Source organism: Macaca fascicularis, chromosome 14 (assembly GCF_037993035.2).
Source record: "Macaca fascicularis isolate 582-1 chromosome 14, T2T-MFA8v1.1".
Classification (NCBI taxonomy): Eukaryota; Metazoa; Chordata; class Mammalia; order Primates; family Cercopithecidae; genus Macaca; species Macaca fascicularis.
In genome coordinates, this window is record NC_088388.1 from 109,632,679 (window position 1) to 109,650,795 (window position 18,117).

Here is an 18,117-nt window from a genome sequence, read left to right on the forward strand (position 1 = left end):
TCCTTTCCCCATTGTTTATTTTTGTTGGCTTTGTTGAAGATCAGTTGGTTGTAGGCATATGGCTTTATTTCTGGGTTCTCTATTCTGCTCCATTGATCTATATGTCTATTTTTATACCAGGACCATGCTGTTTTAGTTGCCATAGCCTTGTAGTATAATTTGAAGTCAGGCAATACGATGTCTCTGGATTTTCTTTTTGCTTAGGATGGCTTTGGCTATTTGGGCTGTTTTTTTTGGTTCCATATGAACTTTAGTATTTTTTTCCTAATTGTGTGAAAAATGAAATGGGTAATTTGATAGAGATAGATTGCATTGACTCTGTAGATTGCCTTGAATAGTGCGGGCATTTTAATGATACTGGTTCTTCCAATCCGTGAGCATGGGATATTTTTCCATTTGTGTCATCTACGATTTCTTTCATCAGCCTATTTTGTTAAGGGTTTTTATCAGGAAAGATGTTGGATTTTATTGAATGCCTTTTCTGCATCTATTAAGATGACTGTATGGTTTTTGTTTTTAGTTCTGTGTATGTGGTGAAACACATTTACTGATTTGTGGATGTTGAACCATCATTGCATCCCTGGGATGTAACTCACTTGATCATGATAAATTATCTTCTTCATGTGCTATTGGATTTGGTTTGCTAGTATTTTGTGGAGGATTTCTGCATCTGTGTTCATCAGAGATATGGCCTATAGTTTTCGTTTTCTGTTGTGTCCTCCCCTGATTTTGGTATCAGGGAGATACCGGTGTCATAGAATGGGTTAGGAAATAATCCCTCCTCATTGGTTTTTTAGAAGTTTCAGTAAGATTGAATGCCAGTTCTTTGTATGTTTGATAAAATTCAACTGTGAATCTGACTGGTCCTGGGCTTTTGTTGTTGTTAGAAGATTTTTACTACTGATTCAATGTCATTACTCATTATTGGTCTGTTCAGGACTTCTATTTCTTGCTGGTTCAATCTTGTAGGGTTTTATATTTTCAGGAATTTATCCACCTCCTCTAGATTTTCTAGTTTATACACATAGAGATGTTCACAGTAGTCTGTGATGATCTTTTGTATCTCTATGTTATCAATTGTAATGTCACCTTTATCATTTCTGGTTGTACTTACTTGAATTTTCTCAGTTAATTTAGCCAGCAGTCTGTCATTTTTGTTTATCCTTTCAAATAACCAACTTTTTGTTTCACTGATCCTTTATATCTTTTTTTTGTCTCAATCTCATTTACTTCTGCTTTAATCTTTGTTATTTCTTTTTTTTTTTAATGCTAGCTTTGGGTTCCAATTGGTCTTATTTTTCCAGTTCCTTGAGGTGTGACATCAGGTTGTAAATTTAAGATCTTTCTATCTTTTTGGTGTAGACATTTAAAGTTATAAACTTTCCTCTTAGTTCTGCTTTTGCTGTATCCCTGAGGTTTTGATATGTTGTGTCTCTATTTTCATTTGTTTTGAACATTTTTTTTTTGATTTCTTAATTTCACTGTTTACCCAAAGGTCACTCAGGAGCAAGGTGTTTAGTTTCCACATAGTGTGTGTTTATGAGAGTTCCTCTTGGTCTTGATTTCTAATTTTACTCCACTGTGGTCTGAGAAGATGCTTGATATTATTTTGATTTTTTTGAATTTATTGAGAGTTCTTCAATGGCCAAGCATATGGTCGATAATGGAAAATGCTCCATGTAGAGCTGAGAAGAATGTATATTCTCTGGTTGGCTAGAATGTTCTGTAAATGTTTGTTAAGTCCATTTGGTCTACAGTTCAGTTTAAGTCCAGAGTTTCTTGGTTGATTTTCTGCCTTCATGATTTGTCTAGTGATATTAGTGGGGTATTGAAGTACCCCACTATTATTGTATTACTATCAATGTTTTCTTAGGTGTAGTAGTATTTATTTTATGAATCTGGGTGTTTTGGTGTTAGCTGCATATATAGTTAAATCTTCTTGTATTGAACATTTAATCATTATATAATGCTCTTATTTGTCTTTTTTTTCTATTGTTGGTTTAAAATCTGTTTTATCTGATATGAGGATGGCTACTCCTGCTCACTTTTGTTTTCCATTTACATGATATATCTATTCTTACTTCCTGTCTATTGTGATTTGCCACCATTCCTCCCCTATTCCTCCAGTGTCCTTAGGGTTTTCACATAGCAAATTCTCAATAGTTGTGTATTGAGTGAATGAATTAACATATCCAAAATCTGAGATTTTAAGGTGGTAATACAAGTGTGCCTATGTAGAAAAAATGAAGTTGTAAATAGGTAACTGAAGAAAAAAAGTTTTGTTGTTTTATTTTCAACAATGCAGAAAACACTTTTTACATAAAAACCTGTATGCAGACTCTCACTGGAATTTTAACTTCATGACAGCCAAGAGATATAGTACTATTTTTGGAACCTCTAAATCACTCTGAATCTGCTCATTATTAGTTCTCACAGAGATTAAAGAAAAACAAAGCATATCAAAAGGAAGGAACAGGATGAAAGATTAAAGTTGGAGGTGAACTGCAATTTTTCATGCTTTGTTTTGTTCCAGTCACTTTATGAGGGAAAAAAATCAAGCATTTCAGTTGAATTATGGATGGTGAAGTCACTTTCAAGCATTTAAAATAAGCATAGTATTAAAATAGGGGCACTGGGAAAGCTTTTATAGAACTCCAAATTTTCAAGGCTAGAAAAAATAAGTAATCAAATTTACAAATTAGCTTATCCAAACTTGACTATTAATTCTTTTGTGGCTAGTCTGTGCAATTTGGTGAGCATTAAAGTATTTCTTGTCTTCCCTACATGCCTGTAGCATTTACTTGTGGAGACATATCCAAGCCACTGAATAATTATACTTCAACAACACTGGCTCTGTAAGGGAAAAAGAGAATTACTTTTAACCTTGCACCTTGCTTCTGGGTCCTACTATCACAACAAGGTTTTGACCACTAGGTAAGCTGAAGCTTCCCGCTCTTGTCCATTTGGTCTGTGATAAATACGATCTTCTATTTACCTCTAAATCATCCCAATCAGAACCAGTTTAAACATTTAGCTAAAATAAATGTAATCACAGTACAGACTACTGTAAATGAATATACGTTCCTTTGTGAAGAAAGAAATGATTTTACTTTTCAGCTCTTTCCTCTTTCCGAAGGACTATTACCACGTTGAAATACAACAATAAATATGATAATCTATGTAATGCAGAAGAATGGGCACTAGGCTAGGAGACACTGGACCTTAATTCTGGACCCTAGTTCTACCACTTAATTTCTCAGATTTTCTCTAAAATGGACATAATACCTGCCCTACTCACTATATAGATATATTCATTCATATATATATGGATGAAAGTCCTCTGAAATGAAAGGCACTGTGATAATGTAACATATAGACAGTAAATTTTTAAGTGCTTTAGTGCTGTACATAAATAAATATAAGGATATTAGAATTTCCCTTATACATTATTCTTTGTTTCCTTGCCTCCATCCTCACACATGCAGGATTCATGGAGCATCACCATGGGTCTTCATGCTGGCTGGATTTTTTTTCTTTGGCAAAGCTACAAGTTTCAACCTTTGGTCATGATAATCTTTAAGTAGCACCCTGGAGTAGGTAGAGTCAATCACCAATGTTCTCTGCCTAATAGTTTCTTGCAGGGCAGGAACCTGCCTGTAAAAAATAGTTTCTTCCTACATTTTTCACATAATGGTCCATACAAAATGATATTTGTACAACCATAACACTCTATGATAAACAAAGGGGCACCCTGGCTCCCCAGTATCCATCCACTCACCTGAAGGCCAAGGGGCTAATTGTCAGACACATTTGCAACAGTTGGGAAGCTTTGCCTTACGGTAGCCCCTCATTGTTTTCAACGCAGAGGGGAAAAATACTGTGATCAAATCCTAAAACCATAATGATAAAAAACTAGCGGACTATATCAAAATGAGAAAAAAAAAAGCAGAGCCAGGTCTATCTAGATTCAGACATAGTGTTACCTACCCGGTGATGGCTATTGTTAAAGCTGAGGTTCGAAAGAGTGAATGTAGGGATAGGAGAGGAAATAAAAACACACTCTCCTAGGTGTAAATTAGGACTCAGGTAAATAAGGAAAGCAAAAGGCCACAGAGCAGCTGTGTTTTCCAGATCTTTGATATGTGAGCTGGTGTGGGCACACATACGTTCCATTTTCAGAGTCCACACACAAGTGACCAGACATCCAAAAACAAGTTTTACATTTCAGTTGTGTCATGTGACAGGTGTCTGTCAAAATTAGGTCAAGGCTGCTCTCAGCACACCACTGACCTACAGTGCTGATGAGGCTATTTCTGCTGTCAGTTAGATGTTTCTAACATAAACTTGTCCTAGATAAAGAAAATAAGACTGAAACAAAATATAAAATAAACTGGGCTGTATTGCCTGCAAGCCCCATTATTGATGGTTGACCAAAGGCAATCATCTCTGCTCCCTTTCCAGTCTCCTACATTGTGGCAAAGTCTCCTGCAAGTAAACAAAAGCTAAAGATCAACCCTATCCTAGTTTGCTTCAGAAAACTGTTGTAGTTGCCACTACCAAATTGAGCATTCTCTCTGCAGGCTTTCTGCACACATCAGGACCTCTAGAATCCCTGTGATCCTAAACACTTGAAGTACCAACAGAACAGGAGAGCAAACTTTTCCTTCACTTAAAGTTTACTTTAAAGGTTTATACTAAATGCTCTGAAGACATGAGGGGTATGAGTAATCAAACTCCATTGAATCATAAAAATATGTATTTCCTCAAAGCACTGTGCATATTATGAGTATACAAGTGTTATGTACACACATATAACTTTGATATTATATACCTATTTTTTGTGACACTTTATAATGTATTTTAGCGGCAATTTAAGTTGAAATCTAGTATATTTTCAGCTACAGATATCTTCTAGGAAGGCAAGTTTTACAATTACATATTTTTGTTAAGTTGTATGTAGTCCCATAAGGTATAACATGACTTTACTTTGAAAAGGATAGCCTCCAAGTCCTGGATGGAAAGGTAAGAATTGTGAAAGAATTCAGACATCTAAGTTATTGATTGGAGAGGATTTCATTCCTGTAGATACCATCAGTTTTCTCAGTTCTCCCCCATCTACTGAACATGTTCCACCTTTTGTCCTGCAGCCCTTTTGCCAAATCATAACCCGGGAGAATGCTGAAGGCACAGAGGGTGATAAATCGCTTCCTGACAATCTTCACTTTAGAACTAAAAGCAACAACTGCGCTAACTATTTAGGTATCTATGACTTGTGAACTTTCAGTCTACGAATTCCAACTGCCTATTTTAACTTAGGGGACTCAATCTTCAAAATTAATAATTACTTTTTACACATATATAAAAAGATTATCCTTTACTTTTATTTTATACAACTACAATTTATTCTAGTCTATAAACTTTAGAGTCACAAAAACTAATTTTTCTTCTGCTATGGTAAAATGCACTATTGTATTCACATTTTAAGTGAGAATAACTATGGACACAAAGTTTTTCCCTCCAGACTCAGTGGGGCAGTGATATAAAAGTTTACTGAGTTGAGAGAGTTTCAACTGGGTTTCCACATGATTTTCCACAGTGGAATCATCTGAGGCTTAGGATTCAGTGCACCCACACATAACTTTGAAATAGACTCTTCTGAGTTTTTCTGGAGAATATGGCAATCTTTCCAATAGCAAGCAAGGCTGAGGTATCAGCATAGAGATCAGGCCGGCTAAGAGCTCTTCAAATACATCTGCCTTATACAAAACATCTGAAAATGTCAGACACCCAAGCATAAAAATCACCAAAGTAATTAGACCAGTGATTGTGTCATTCATTGTCACGAAAAGTCAATGTTTACCTAATATTTACCTACTGGTAGCAGTGAACATAACATTCAATGGTAGACAGAGAGGGTAGAAATGCCACTCTCCAAAGAATGTATACTCTTTTTTTTTAATTGAGAAAAGGCCCTCAATTGTACTTTTCTTAGCTGGATACACATAATTCAAACCTACTCTCCCCTGTATCTTATGTTACAAACAATAACAAATGCAGCAACAGTCTCATTGAAAAGATAAATGGAGTTGGAAGAACTGGGTTCAAATTCCAGTTTTGCCACTTAAACTGTACTGTAGCATTGACATGGTTCAGTTCCTTCTTTAGGAAAAAATTAATACCTGCCTCATATAATTGATGTGTTTTAAATATAGTTAAGCATTCACTTAAAGAGATTTTTAAATTTTCTTTATTCTTCCATAAGTTATAGTCAACCCTTATATTTTTATTCAAGTTTCTGCCTCATGGTATTTTATATTCATGGCTTCCAATGACGACTGCTTTAAAGGATGGTATACATTCATATGCATGTACATATTCTGATGTTACATTTTTAAACTCAAACTCCTGTTGTTGCTTTACACCTACGCTCACAAGATACACTAATAACTCCTGCACTTTTGGAAAGTGTTTTCATTTACCTTTCATGACCCATAAAAACCAGCCTTGTGAGATGTGCAGGATTGGGGTTATTACCCCATTTTACATACAAAGAAACAAAGCCCAATCGGAAGTTCAGAGGTCACATGAGGGATAACAGAGGCCATTCCTGATTAATCTAATTTTATTTTTATAATTCTAGGATCCTCCTTGACAAAACAATCTCACGTATCTGATTTTATGCAACTCATTTTGTGAGTAACACCAGATAAGAATTGAGTAGGATACTAGTTTAACTATGGGCATAATATTTTTCTCAGTATTGAAGAGTAAAACTAAAGCTTACTCACTAAGATGTTTAATTCGAGCCCCAGTATAAGACACACACATGGTCCAAGTTTGCCCTTGTTTTACCATGAGGTATTATAAACAGATTTGGACCCAGAGAATTAGAAAGAAAAGGCAGAATGAAGTTTACAACAGCAGCTGCTACATTTAAAAATGTTAGAGCTATTTTAAAATTATTTTCCCTTGTCTGGCTTTCTGGGCCTATAAGTCTCTTTTCCCTATTCCAACACTCATCCTATTTAAAGATTTTTCAATTAGTATATGAAACCAAAAGGTCAGAGTATTTGAGTCTGATACAAATCATTCCTAAAATGATTCTAATATGTGCTTCCACTTCATTAAAACTATTCTGTGAAAATGTGGATATCCTCAAGGATGTATGATTCCAGAATAATTTAAAGTATTATCTATGCTTTATCTATATGCTATTATATTTTAGAATCCAATTTTTAGGAATTACTGTACAAATTTATTGTATATTCTTTGGAAGTGCCTCAGTGATAGAAAAATCTTTGTCTTCTGAGAGTGGATTTGATTTTTGGAAACAATGAAATCCTCTGAGTAGTGAGTAAAAGTGAATGATCTAGCTAGGCAATTCTGCTTGAGATTAAAATAATAAATGTGGCTATACTATTAAGAGACTGACTTCATTTACAGCATCTATATATTAGCTCCTCAAACATATCTACCTCAGGACCTTTGAACTTAATGCTCCCACTTCTTTTTATGGCATGGTCTTTTTAAGCCATAAGAGAGTTAAGGGACACTTTAAAAAGGCCTTCCCTGAACACTCTAATGCAGAATGATCTAGCTCAACAACCACATTTGTCTAATTCAGGGTTATGTTTGTTCCTTTAATAACAGTTATCACCATTTATTAATTTTTTTTGTCTCTTCCTCTGACCGGTGCTGTCCAATACAGTAGCCACTAGACACATGTGGCTCTTCAGATTTAAATTCAAGTTGATCATAATTAAGAAGCTTACAGAAAAAAAATGACAAATTGTATTTCACCAAAAATAAGAACTTCTGTTCTTTTGAAAGACACTCTTAAGAAAGTAAAAAGACAAGTCACAGACTGGGAAAAACACAATTAAAATTGGGCAAAATATTTGGATACTTCACCAAAGATAACATATGGATGACAAATAAGCACATGAAAAGATGCTCAATGTCACTGGTCATTGAGGAAATGCAAATCAAAACCATTAGATAGCATTTTACATCCACTAGGATGACTGTAATAAAAAAAGGCAGATAATAATAAGTGTTGGTGAAAATTGGGAGAAGTTGGACTCATATGCACTGCCGGGGGAATATAAAACCATTTTGGAAAAAACAATTGGACAGATTCTTAAAAATGTTAAATATATACCTAAAATGTTATATATATATATACACACACACACACATACACACACACATATATACACATGCTTAAAATGTTAAATATGATCCAGCTATTCCACACCTAAGTATTTAACCCCCCCAAAATGAAGTCCATGCAAAGACTTGTACATGAATGTTCACAGCAATTTTATTTGTAATAGCCTAAAACTGGAAATAATCCAAATGCCTATCAACAGATGAATGGATAAATTGTGGTCTATTTACATGATGGAATACTGCTCAGCAACAAAATGAACTATAGATACATGCAAAACCATGGGTAAACCTCAAAGTAATTGTACTGAATGAAACAAGGCAGACATAAAAAGAATATAAACTATGATTATACTTACAAACAATCTTTGGAAATGTGAATTAACCTACAGTGACAGAAAACAGACTAGTGGTTGTGTGGGAATGGGGAGGGAATTAAGGAATTAGAAAGAGACATAAGGAAACACTGGGGGATGATGAATATGTTCCTTAGCTAAACTGTGGAGATGGTTTCACTAGCGTATATATATGTCAAAACTATTAAATTTATATACTTTAAATATGTGCAGTTTATTCTATATCAATTATACTTCAGTGAAGCTGTTAAAAAATTTTTAGTTTCTCAGTCGTGCCAGCCACATTTCAAGAGCTCAATAGCTACATGTAGCTAGTGGCTACTGAACTGGACACGGTAGATAAAGGAGTTCTATCATTACACAATGTACTACTCAGTGGCACTACTCTCCCCTAGTCAGGAGAGAGGAAACTACACCACAGAGACTCCCACTTGTTTCTCCAAACTAAGTTTTATTACAACGCAGCTATGTCCATTCATTTCTATGTTGTCTATGGCTGCTTTAGCACTATAATGGCAGAACTGAGTAGCCTGTAACAGAGGGCCTACAAACCTTAAAAATTTAGTATCTGGTCCTTTAAATAAAGGTTTGCTGACCCTGCTCTGAGCCATAAATTCTGAGGCCAGGGTCCACATCTGTCCTGTTCACTGCTGTACATAACCCAACTAATATTTATGGAAAATCTAATTAATATACAGCAGACACTATTCTAGGCACTGGAGAGGCGGCCTTAAGCAATACAGATAAGGTCCCTATTATCATGGTTTTCACAATCTGGTGAGGGATGTGGGTAACAGATGACAAGCAAGTAAATAAGAAAATATCAGGCAAGGATGAATGCTAAGATGATAATAAAGCAGAAGGCACACAGAATGACTGAGGAGCAACTTCCACTTAGGTAGTCAATGGCAGGCCTCTGCTAGCACCTACGATCTGACAACAATATGAAAGTCAAGACTGCAAAGACCTGGGGCTGAAGCACAGAGAAACACCATCAAGGCCTCAAAATAAGAATGAATTTGATGACTTGATACATGAAGAGGAAGAAGGCCCGTGTGGTTGGAGAATACACAAACAAGGGGGGACGCGTAGATGAGGTGGGAGAAGTAGACAGGGCCAAGAAAAAGGGGTCTGAATTTTATTACAAATGGATGAAAAGTCACTGCAGGATTTTAAGCATGTGAGCAACATGATTAATTTACATTATGAAAGATTATTCTGGTGCTAAGTGGTGACTGGATCAAAAAAGGGCAAGAAAGGTGTTAGGCAAGTTAAGACATTTCTGCAAAGGTACAAGTGAGAGATGGCGGCTTGGCTTGGACTACACTGGGAACAGTGGAGATGAAGTGGAGAAATTCAATACACATTCGGATTGACAGTAGCTTCCCTGATGGATTGGTTGGTGCAGAGAGAGGAAATGAGTTGAAAATGAATCCTAGATTTTTGGCTTGAACAACTGGGACACAAAGGTATGAATTACAGATACAGGAATATTGCAAACAGTAAGTGCTAACATTTATTAAGTGTCTTTTATATGTCATTATTTACTGAATTTCACATTTACTTTTCCCAACGATGTTGGAAAGGTAGGTACTGGTTTGTTAATGTGTGAAGCTGTTGTTTCATAACAAATGACAGCATCTTAAGGATAGTGACTACGATGAGTAAAAAGAACGTGAGAAAAGAGTGAAGCAACCCTGCATTTATTGGACAAGCATTACTTGATAAATGATAATGAAGTTCCTCTCTAATGCTTCCTCCCTTTGGCTGTGTTACCCTTAGCTTAAAAAAAAAAAAAGAAAAAAAGAAAAAGAAAAAGAAAACTGTTGAGAAAAATAAATCTTTTTCTTCCAATTCCTTACGTTTACAAAAAGAAAATGTTTTAAGTTTTAAAATTTATGTCAGTAAATGTAGGGCTAGCCTGATAAATTCACGTTTTATTTGGGAAGACTTGACTACACACACACATTCCCTCCACCTCTGAAGGGGAAAAGCGACAAGGACAAACCGCAGCCTCAATACATCAAAGGCTAAGCGGGCACTACAGCCCATACATCATCAAGTTCACGGACACCCCTCGATGGCTCCGTGACACGGTCAAGGTCCTTGGGAACTCCCACACATTTCTATACTCGGCACACCGATCACCTCTCTTCAACTGACCTCTAGCCAACCCAAGATCCTGGTGGGAAGATTTATGAAAGGCAGTAAAATAAGACAAGCAGGGAACCTGCGTAACCCCTTTAAGTCTCTAATGAAACAAATGCAACCCCTTAAGATATTTCTTAAGGAAAAGCTAGAAGATGCCTCTAATCGCCACTTGTTTCCAGAAAAGCTGGAAGTGCACCACTAAGACAAGGAAAAAAATGGCCAAATATCAGAACGTCTTATACTGGGGGCGGGGGTGAGGAGGCGGGGGATAGGCAGACAGGGCTAGAAACACCCAAATCAATTCCTCAGGGAGCGGAACGGCCGAGGCTGGCAGCCCGCGGCCCACGTGCACTTGCTAAGGGAACCGTTCCAACGAAACCTGACCCGGATCGGAATCCTCCCGCAGCACCGCGGCTGTGTTTATTGGAATGGAACGCTACAAGTTGTCACCTGCATCCATCTCCCAGCTTTGACAGGGAACACGCGCTGCCCCCACGCCCACACCGACACCTGGACCCCTCTCCAGCCCGGCCAGAGTCCCAGGGGCCAGGGGACCAGCGCAGGGAGAAGGCCCCCGCCTCAGCCCTCAGGACCCCCTACCACAGCCCACCCGCCCCCACCCTGCCCGGTTCTAGGCCCAGCCAAACCTACATGTCACCGTAGAGTCGACCGTTAGCATCCACAGTCTCCCCTCCAACTGTGACCCCCACCTCGGAGACCTGGAATCATCCAGGATCCTAGTGTGGGGGGCAGTACCCCCCTATATCTGCCCCCCGAAAACTGCCATGGAGCAGCCGCGCCTCGGCGGGCAGGTGAGGGGGCCGACCCCACTAGCGCCGCAGCCCCGCCGCCTACCTTCTTCAGCGCCGGCTGCCGCTCCCGGGCAGACATCGCCGGGCCTGACTTCGGGGCTGACCCCGCCAAAGGGCAGTGTTCGCCCAGGCCACTTCGGGGGGCCCAGGGACACGGCGAGGGGTCGGGGAAAGGCGATCGCCCACTCCAGCCCGCGCGCCTCGACTGAGGGAGGAGCCGGGCTGCCGATCCGGCGGCGGATGGAGACGGGAGGGAGGCTGCGGGGTCGCTCGGGGAAAGATTAAGGCTCTAGAAACGGAGAAGCGGGCGCTCCGCGGGAGGTGGCGGCGCTGCCGGCCGTCAAGGGCGGGAAGTGTCCTGGGACTCCCGTTAGGGGCCGCGAGCCTCGAGCGTCAAATCCTCGCGGCGTCCGCCTAGCGCGCTACTGTGGCGGGCGCGGAGGGCGCGCGCCGGGAGTGGGGGCTGCGGCGGCGGAGGGCACGGGCCCCCGCTCAGCGTCCTCACCTTCTTGGTGCCGCTGCCTCCCGCGAGCCGAGACACTCCTGTCAGGGAAGAGGAGCGCCCCGGCTGTCCCCCTAGAGTCTCCTGCTGGGGGGACATCGCTTCCATGAAGAAAATCTTCAAACAAATCCTAGCCCAGGAGGAGGCTACACGATCATGTCCGCGGGCGGCCGGCCGGAGGGGCGAGGACGCGCGGGCCGAGGCGCGGCTGCCGTGCTCAGGCGGGGAGCCGAGCTCCGGGTGCCGGCCGCGCGCCTCCCGTCGGGGCCATGTACCTCCGCCTGCGCTCGGCACCGCGGGCTGGAGGCTAGTGCAGCGTCGACAGCCAGTCAGCGCCGCGGCCCGCCCCGCCTCGTGCCCGCCCCCTCCGCTCTGGGCGCCCAGCGCCGGGGCCCGCCCCCGCAACCCTCCTCAGCCCTCCTCCAGCCTGGGCCCCAGTCGCCTTGTCCCAGCCTGCGGCGCGCCTGGCTGGCGTTTCTCTACATAGGTTAGCGCACCGACCGCCGGCTGACCTTCTCGGTCTGTGAATTCGCGTGGGTGCAGCCCGCAGGAGCTCACCGGCCTGTGTCACGCACCGGGGCTTCCAGTGCACGGACACGCGCCTCTACCGCCACCTGCCCACTCCCACCCGACCCCATCCCTTCCCGCGCCACGCCGTGCCCGCGGCGGCGGAAGGCGCCGCTGCAGCGCCTGCATCCACGGAGCGGTGGCGACCTCAGCCTAAGCAGAGGAGTTGTAGTGATTCCTGCCTCGCTTTCAGGGGACTGCGGAGGGTATCCCCCGCCCCACCCACAGTCCCGAGGCCTCGGGATAGGGTGGCATGTCGCAGAGTGTCGCGGCTGTGCAAATTTGGAAGCCCACAGCATCGCCTGACCTCTTGTGCAATCCCCAACGCTAGCCTGTCTAACCCTGAGTGGGCTTCAGCAGCCGGTCGTGTCAGCGGCCCCTGCACGTTTGCACCCGCGGTTTCCGCTGTCTGCAGGCTGCAGAGACCAGGGCATTCCAAACGTGAAAGCGCAATGAAGGAAAATGCAGACTGAGCGAGGACGCCGAAATCTGGCTAAGCTATTGAGAAGGCTACAATATGTGGAAGTGTTTATCAGATATCTGGGCCGAGAGCATAACTTCCTGTCAGCCCAAATAGTGGCAAAAATATTTTAAAGGCCAAAGAATAATCAGAGGCAGGGGATTTGGAGCTGACCGGCGTTGAGCTGAGTGTTGCTGCACTTTGCAGGGCTGCTTGATTGGTACGAATGATTCGGTAGATGGCATTCTTCCCTTGGAGTCAGGACTAGAGAAGCAGTGGTGGGTTAGTGAGGAAGGACACCGCGCTATGATACTAGGTTGTGGAAGGGGTTTGGTTTGCTTTTGTGGTAAGAAGAAAAAAATCGAGGTTCCTGCCTGGTTAGGCTGTTGATAGGACAGGTTGTAGAAGAACAGGGCTCTGGCCGGCTCTGTTCCGAGGAAGGCATGCTGTCCAGCACACACTCGCGCGCGCACACATCATCACCACCATGCCCAGGAATTGTTTATTGTGGAAATAATAGGGGGAAAATGTTCCAGCCCGTTTTAAGCCTTGTCCACATCATATTGTTTAAAGTAGGCTTACATAGGCTTTATAAATCACACACACGTGTAAGTCACATCTATGATTTATAAATCATCTATTATTGTGTTTGTGTATGTATGCATATACATACACAGTTTTTCCTGGTGACTCTCTTTTTGCAGCTGAGACCCATGTGCAGCGACAGGACTTTGCCCCCAGCATAGAGTTTGTCATGAATTCTACACTGCAGAGGACTTTGCAGTTCCTTTCATTCCTTGCTGAAATCATCCACTTACAACTTGTTAGCTTCTTTTGGTTCCTATCATAAATGCACGGTCCCAATTTTCCTTACTCTGTTTTATTTCGATAGCACTTAATCTCCTTCTAATATATCATGTAATTTACTTAGTATGTTTAGTGTTTATTATCTATATCTCGGAGAAATGCAAGCTTCCAGAGGGCAGGAATCTTTTGTGGGTTTGTTGTTGTTGTTGTTCTTTGTTGTATACCAAGCGCTTGAAGCAGTGTCTGGTGCAATAAACGTTCATTTGCTAAAGGAATTAAGGAGGCACACAAGGGTTATGAGATAGGTCTTAGAAGGGCCAGGCTGGTAGAGTTGCTTGTTCCACTCAGAGTGCCCCATGTTTCCTTTTGTGATCTTTTTTTCACATGTTTCTTTTTGTGATCAATACTGCATGTTCCAAATCAAAGTAGTATTTCACTGCATATTTGGAAAACTCACTTTTACTTCTTAATTTTTAAGTGCTTTTACTTCAAAACCCATTAGTTTTGGTTTCCATAGAAAACTGTTCCATACCTAAAGAAAACTGACTTTGCTCAGATTAATATTATCACCAGAGTCGTGTTTTAAGAACACAAATTTGATCACATCACTCCCTTGATTAAACCCTTCTTTGGCTCCTTGTGTTTACAGGATAAATTTCAAATGCCATAGTATGATGTATATGCAAGGCTGCCTATAAACAGACACCCTTGCCTCCACTTGTTTCTCTTGTCATTTATTGCGCTGCTTCAACTCTCACCCTATTCCCTGTCACATTGAATTCGCCAAGAACTCCCCTTCCAAGAACTCGCCTTGCCATCTCACATCCTTGTGACTTTGAACCTGCTGTTTGCATTATGTGGGAACTTTTCCTTTTATATTTCCAACCCCTATTACTTTACACTTAAATATCTAATACTTGGTGCATAGTAAATGCCCAGTAAATATTTGTTGAGGAAATAAATCTCCCAGACTTGAATCAATAATTATTAGAAAAATCAGTTCCTGACTTTATTTCTCCTTACCTAGCTACCGCCACACACCAACCATACAGGTGGGGCATCTACTGTAGGTAACATTTATTGATTGCTTACTTAATGCCAGACACTATTCTAAGCATTTTGCACACATTAATTTACTTATATCTCTATAATCTATGAGGTAGCTTCTTTTACTACCCCATTTTATAGATGAGAAAACCAAGCCACAAGGATATTAAGTAATATGCTCAAACAGCTAGTAAGTAGTCGTGCCAAGCTTGGAACATGGGAAGTCTGCTTCAGAACCTGTGTTCTTAGCCACGTGGCCAACTGCCTCTCCTGTGTGTATTTCTTTCTCTTTATAGCACATATTACATTATACTATTACCATCTGTTTTACTTGCCTTGAAATAAAAGATCGTATTTTGTCTTTTCTTCTTTATGCCAGGCACACAAGTATGCTCTCAATGAATTTTTTTCAATGTCTTACCTTTGAAAGAATGGATGCAATATTAGAAAAAACCATCTTCATCTCCATTATTATGCTGTACAATTTAAGGAAGATACTTTGATGGGAAAGAAACAATTCTGGACTATTCCTTCGACTGTGAAACTATTTTCCATGCACTAGGAATGTTATGTTGTAGAAAAGGGTGGTGCCAGAAAACAAAAGTGATAAGACAGTTAAGGGAGTGTGATGACCTATGTCTGACAAAAGCAGGAAGTATCCAGAATATTTCGAAACAAATCTTAAAGCAAACTACTAGGAATAGCAACACTTAACAGCTGGGAAATGCCAATAGCAGACCTTTAGCAGAAACTAAGAATGAAACCAAAATGTTTTGCCAACCATTAGATTAAATAACAGTGAAGAAATTTAACTATAAAAGGAAATGTTTGGGCCAGGTACAGTGACTCATGCCTATAATCTCAGCACTTTAGGAGATTGAGGAGGGAGAATTGTTTGAGGCCAGGAGTTCGAGACCCTGTCTCTACAAAAAATAAAAAAAAAATTAGCAGGGTGTGGTGGCACATGCTTGTAGTCCCAGCTACTCAGGAGGATGAGGCAGGGGGATCGCTTGAGCCCAGGAGTTTAAGGTTACAGTGAACTATGATTGTGCCACTGCACTTGAGCCTGAGTGACATAGTGAGACCCTGTTTGTTAATTAAAAAATAAAAAGATGTTCCTGAAACTCTTTCATTCGATGTATATTTATGTGCAGGATACTGTGCCAGGCGCTCGGGGTACAATCAAGATGAATCTCCAGAAATAGTGCTTGCAAACCCCAAGATGCACACAAGAATCATTGACTGCTATCCAAATACCCTACATGAGTGATTGCAAACTGATGGCCATCTGGGTGAGTTCGGGCATGTTTTTCAACATATGCACTTTCTTTTCAAACTTATTACTAACCTTAAAAATCAAAATATTTCAAATAGAATTCTGGGTTCTGTTGAAAAAAAAATCAAGAAGTTAACAACGTTAAACTCAACTTCTCCAAGGAACCAATCAGCTAAAACTGAGTCATAGCTGTGTTATTTCATTAAATGCTCAAAACAACCCTAAGGGAAATGAACTCTCATAGTCATCACTGTCCCTAGTGCTGGGAAACTACTAACAAGGCAATGGAAGGTGAAAAAGTGGCAAGAGACATAGAGAAGAGGCCAGGGAATGAGAAACACAAAGTGGATGCTTTTTTTAAAAAAAGTAAGCCAAAGTGATAGAGTTTTTCAAGAACAGAAACGGTTGACAGTATCTTTTGCTGCAAGAGAGTAAGCTGGTAAAGACTAAAGTATAATGAGAAGAGAGAAAGTTGAGACTACTCTTTCAAGAAGCTTGGGCCAGAATGAATATGAGAAAGGGTAGGAGCTATCAGAGGAAGATGAGATCTATTTTATTACTAAAGTACAAGGCAGATCTGTTAAGAGTGAGGCAAGATGTTAGTCTTCACTTGGAAAACAAAGCCAGAAGGAAGTGTGTTTCTAGAAGGAGAAAGTGATCAGTAATGTCAAGAAAGATGACTGAAAAATATCTATTGAATTTATCAACCAGCAGGTCATTGGTGAGTTTATCTGGAAAGACTCAAGTGAAATGAATGGACCAGGGATTTAGAAGTGAGGAAGAACTGAAGACAGTGAATGTGCACAACTCTGTTGTGAAGTATGATTGGGACAGGGAGGAGAGAGAGCTGGAGGGGATAGGAATTTGGAGGAAAGCCACATGGGTGTAACTGTAGACGTGAGTATATTTAAATAGTGATGGGAAGACATTAGGGGTGACCCAGAAGCTGAAGACACTGGGACCAATGGGATGGGAATGGGACCTCTAGAGCAAAGATAGAAGAGTTAGCCTAGATCAGAGCAAGAGCAGTGCTTTCATTGTCATAATAGGAGAGCAGGAAAGAATGGGTGCTAAGATAGAAAGCTCTTCTGATGTGTTCTATTTTCCCTATAAAATAGGAGGCACTGAAGACAGTTTGAGGCTGGGAACTCAAAACGTATGTTTTCCATTTGTGAATCAGTGAAGTCTGCTGAGATTGGGCAGCAGGGTGAATCTAAGGGTTGGAGGTTGGAGGAGAGTTGAATGTTCTAAACAGACACTGAAGAGTGAGAATAGGCAAGGATAAGTTTGTGTTGAGGGCTCAGCCAAAGTATGTAGCCATGAATTTATAATGGACTGCCTACAAAGCCTATGGTTTCTCTTCAAGGATTCATTCAAGGAGAAGGTATGCCAGCTGGGTGTGATGAAGAATAATGCGAGAGAGTTGAGAATGCTAGTAAGAGAGTAGTTGATGGGCAAGACCATGGCCTGGGTTCTTCCTCAGTCCTTAAAATTCACTAACATGTATTTCTTCTGGTTTCCTTCTCAAATAATTCTGTGGTCTTATTCCTTTTTTCTTCCAGCCCTGAAATACTCAGGGATTCACCCTCACTCTTCCTGGTGCCCTTGGAACCCTCTGTGATTTTGCCCTCATTCCTTGCATGCGATACCAACGGAGTCCTTTTTAATTACTTCCCTGACTACCTCCCAAACCTCCCTATTGATCACCCAAACTGACTCACTTATATGCTCATATGATTTGGCCGTGTCTCCACCCAAATCTCATCTTGAATCTTGAATTGTAGCTCCCATAATCCCCACCTGTCATAGGAGGGACCCAGGGGGAAGTAATTAAATCATAGGGGCAGGTTTTTCTCACGCTGTTCTCGTGATAGTGAATAAGTCTCACGAGATCTGATGGTTTCATAAAGGGCAGTTTCCCTACACACACTCTTTTGCCTGGCACCATGGAAGACATGCCTTTGTTGCTC

General features: G+C 41.0%; 1 protein-coding gene across 5 annotated transcripts in view; it reads right to left on the minus strand.

The window, feature by feature from the left end:
- The window catches only part of ARHGAP20 (Rho GTPase activating protein 20), a 123,324-nt gene extending 111,020 nt beyond the window's left edge, over window positions 1–12,304 (minus strand). For 3 of the 5 annotated variants that reach the window (XR_012423683.1, XM_074015176.1, XM_005579563.5), the window contains exon 1: window positions 11,994–12,304. Coding sequence is in view for 2 of the 5 variants with exons in the window: in XM_005579563.5 (XP_005579620.2) it covers window positions 11,994–12,098 (105 nt within the window). In the remaining 3 variants the exon portion in view is untranslated. Of the gene's footprint in view, window positions 1–11,531 lie in introns of all 5 variants that reach the window. The other 2 variants (XM_074015175.1, XM_005579564.5) reach the window with 1 other exon arrangement.
- Window positions 12,305–18,117: the final 5,813 nt, after the last annotated feature.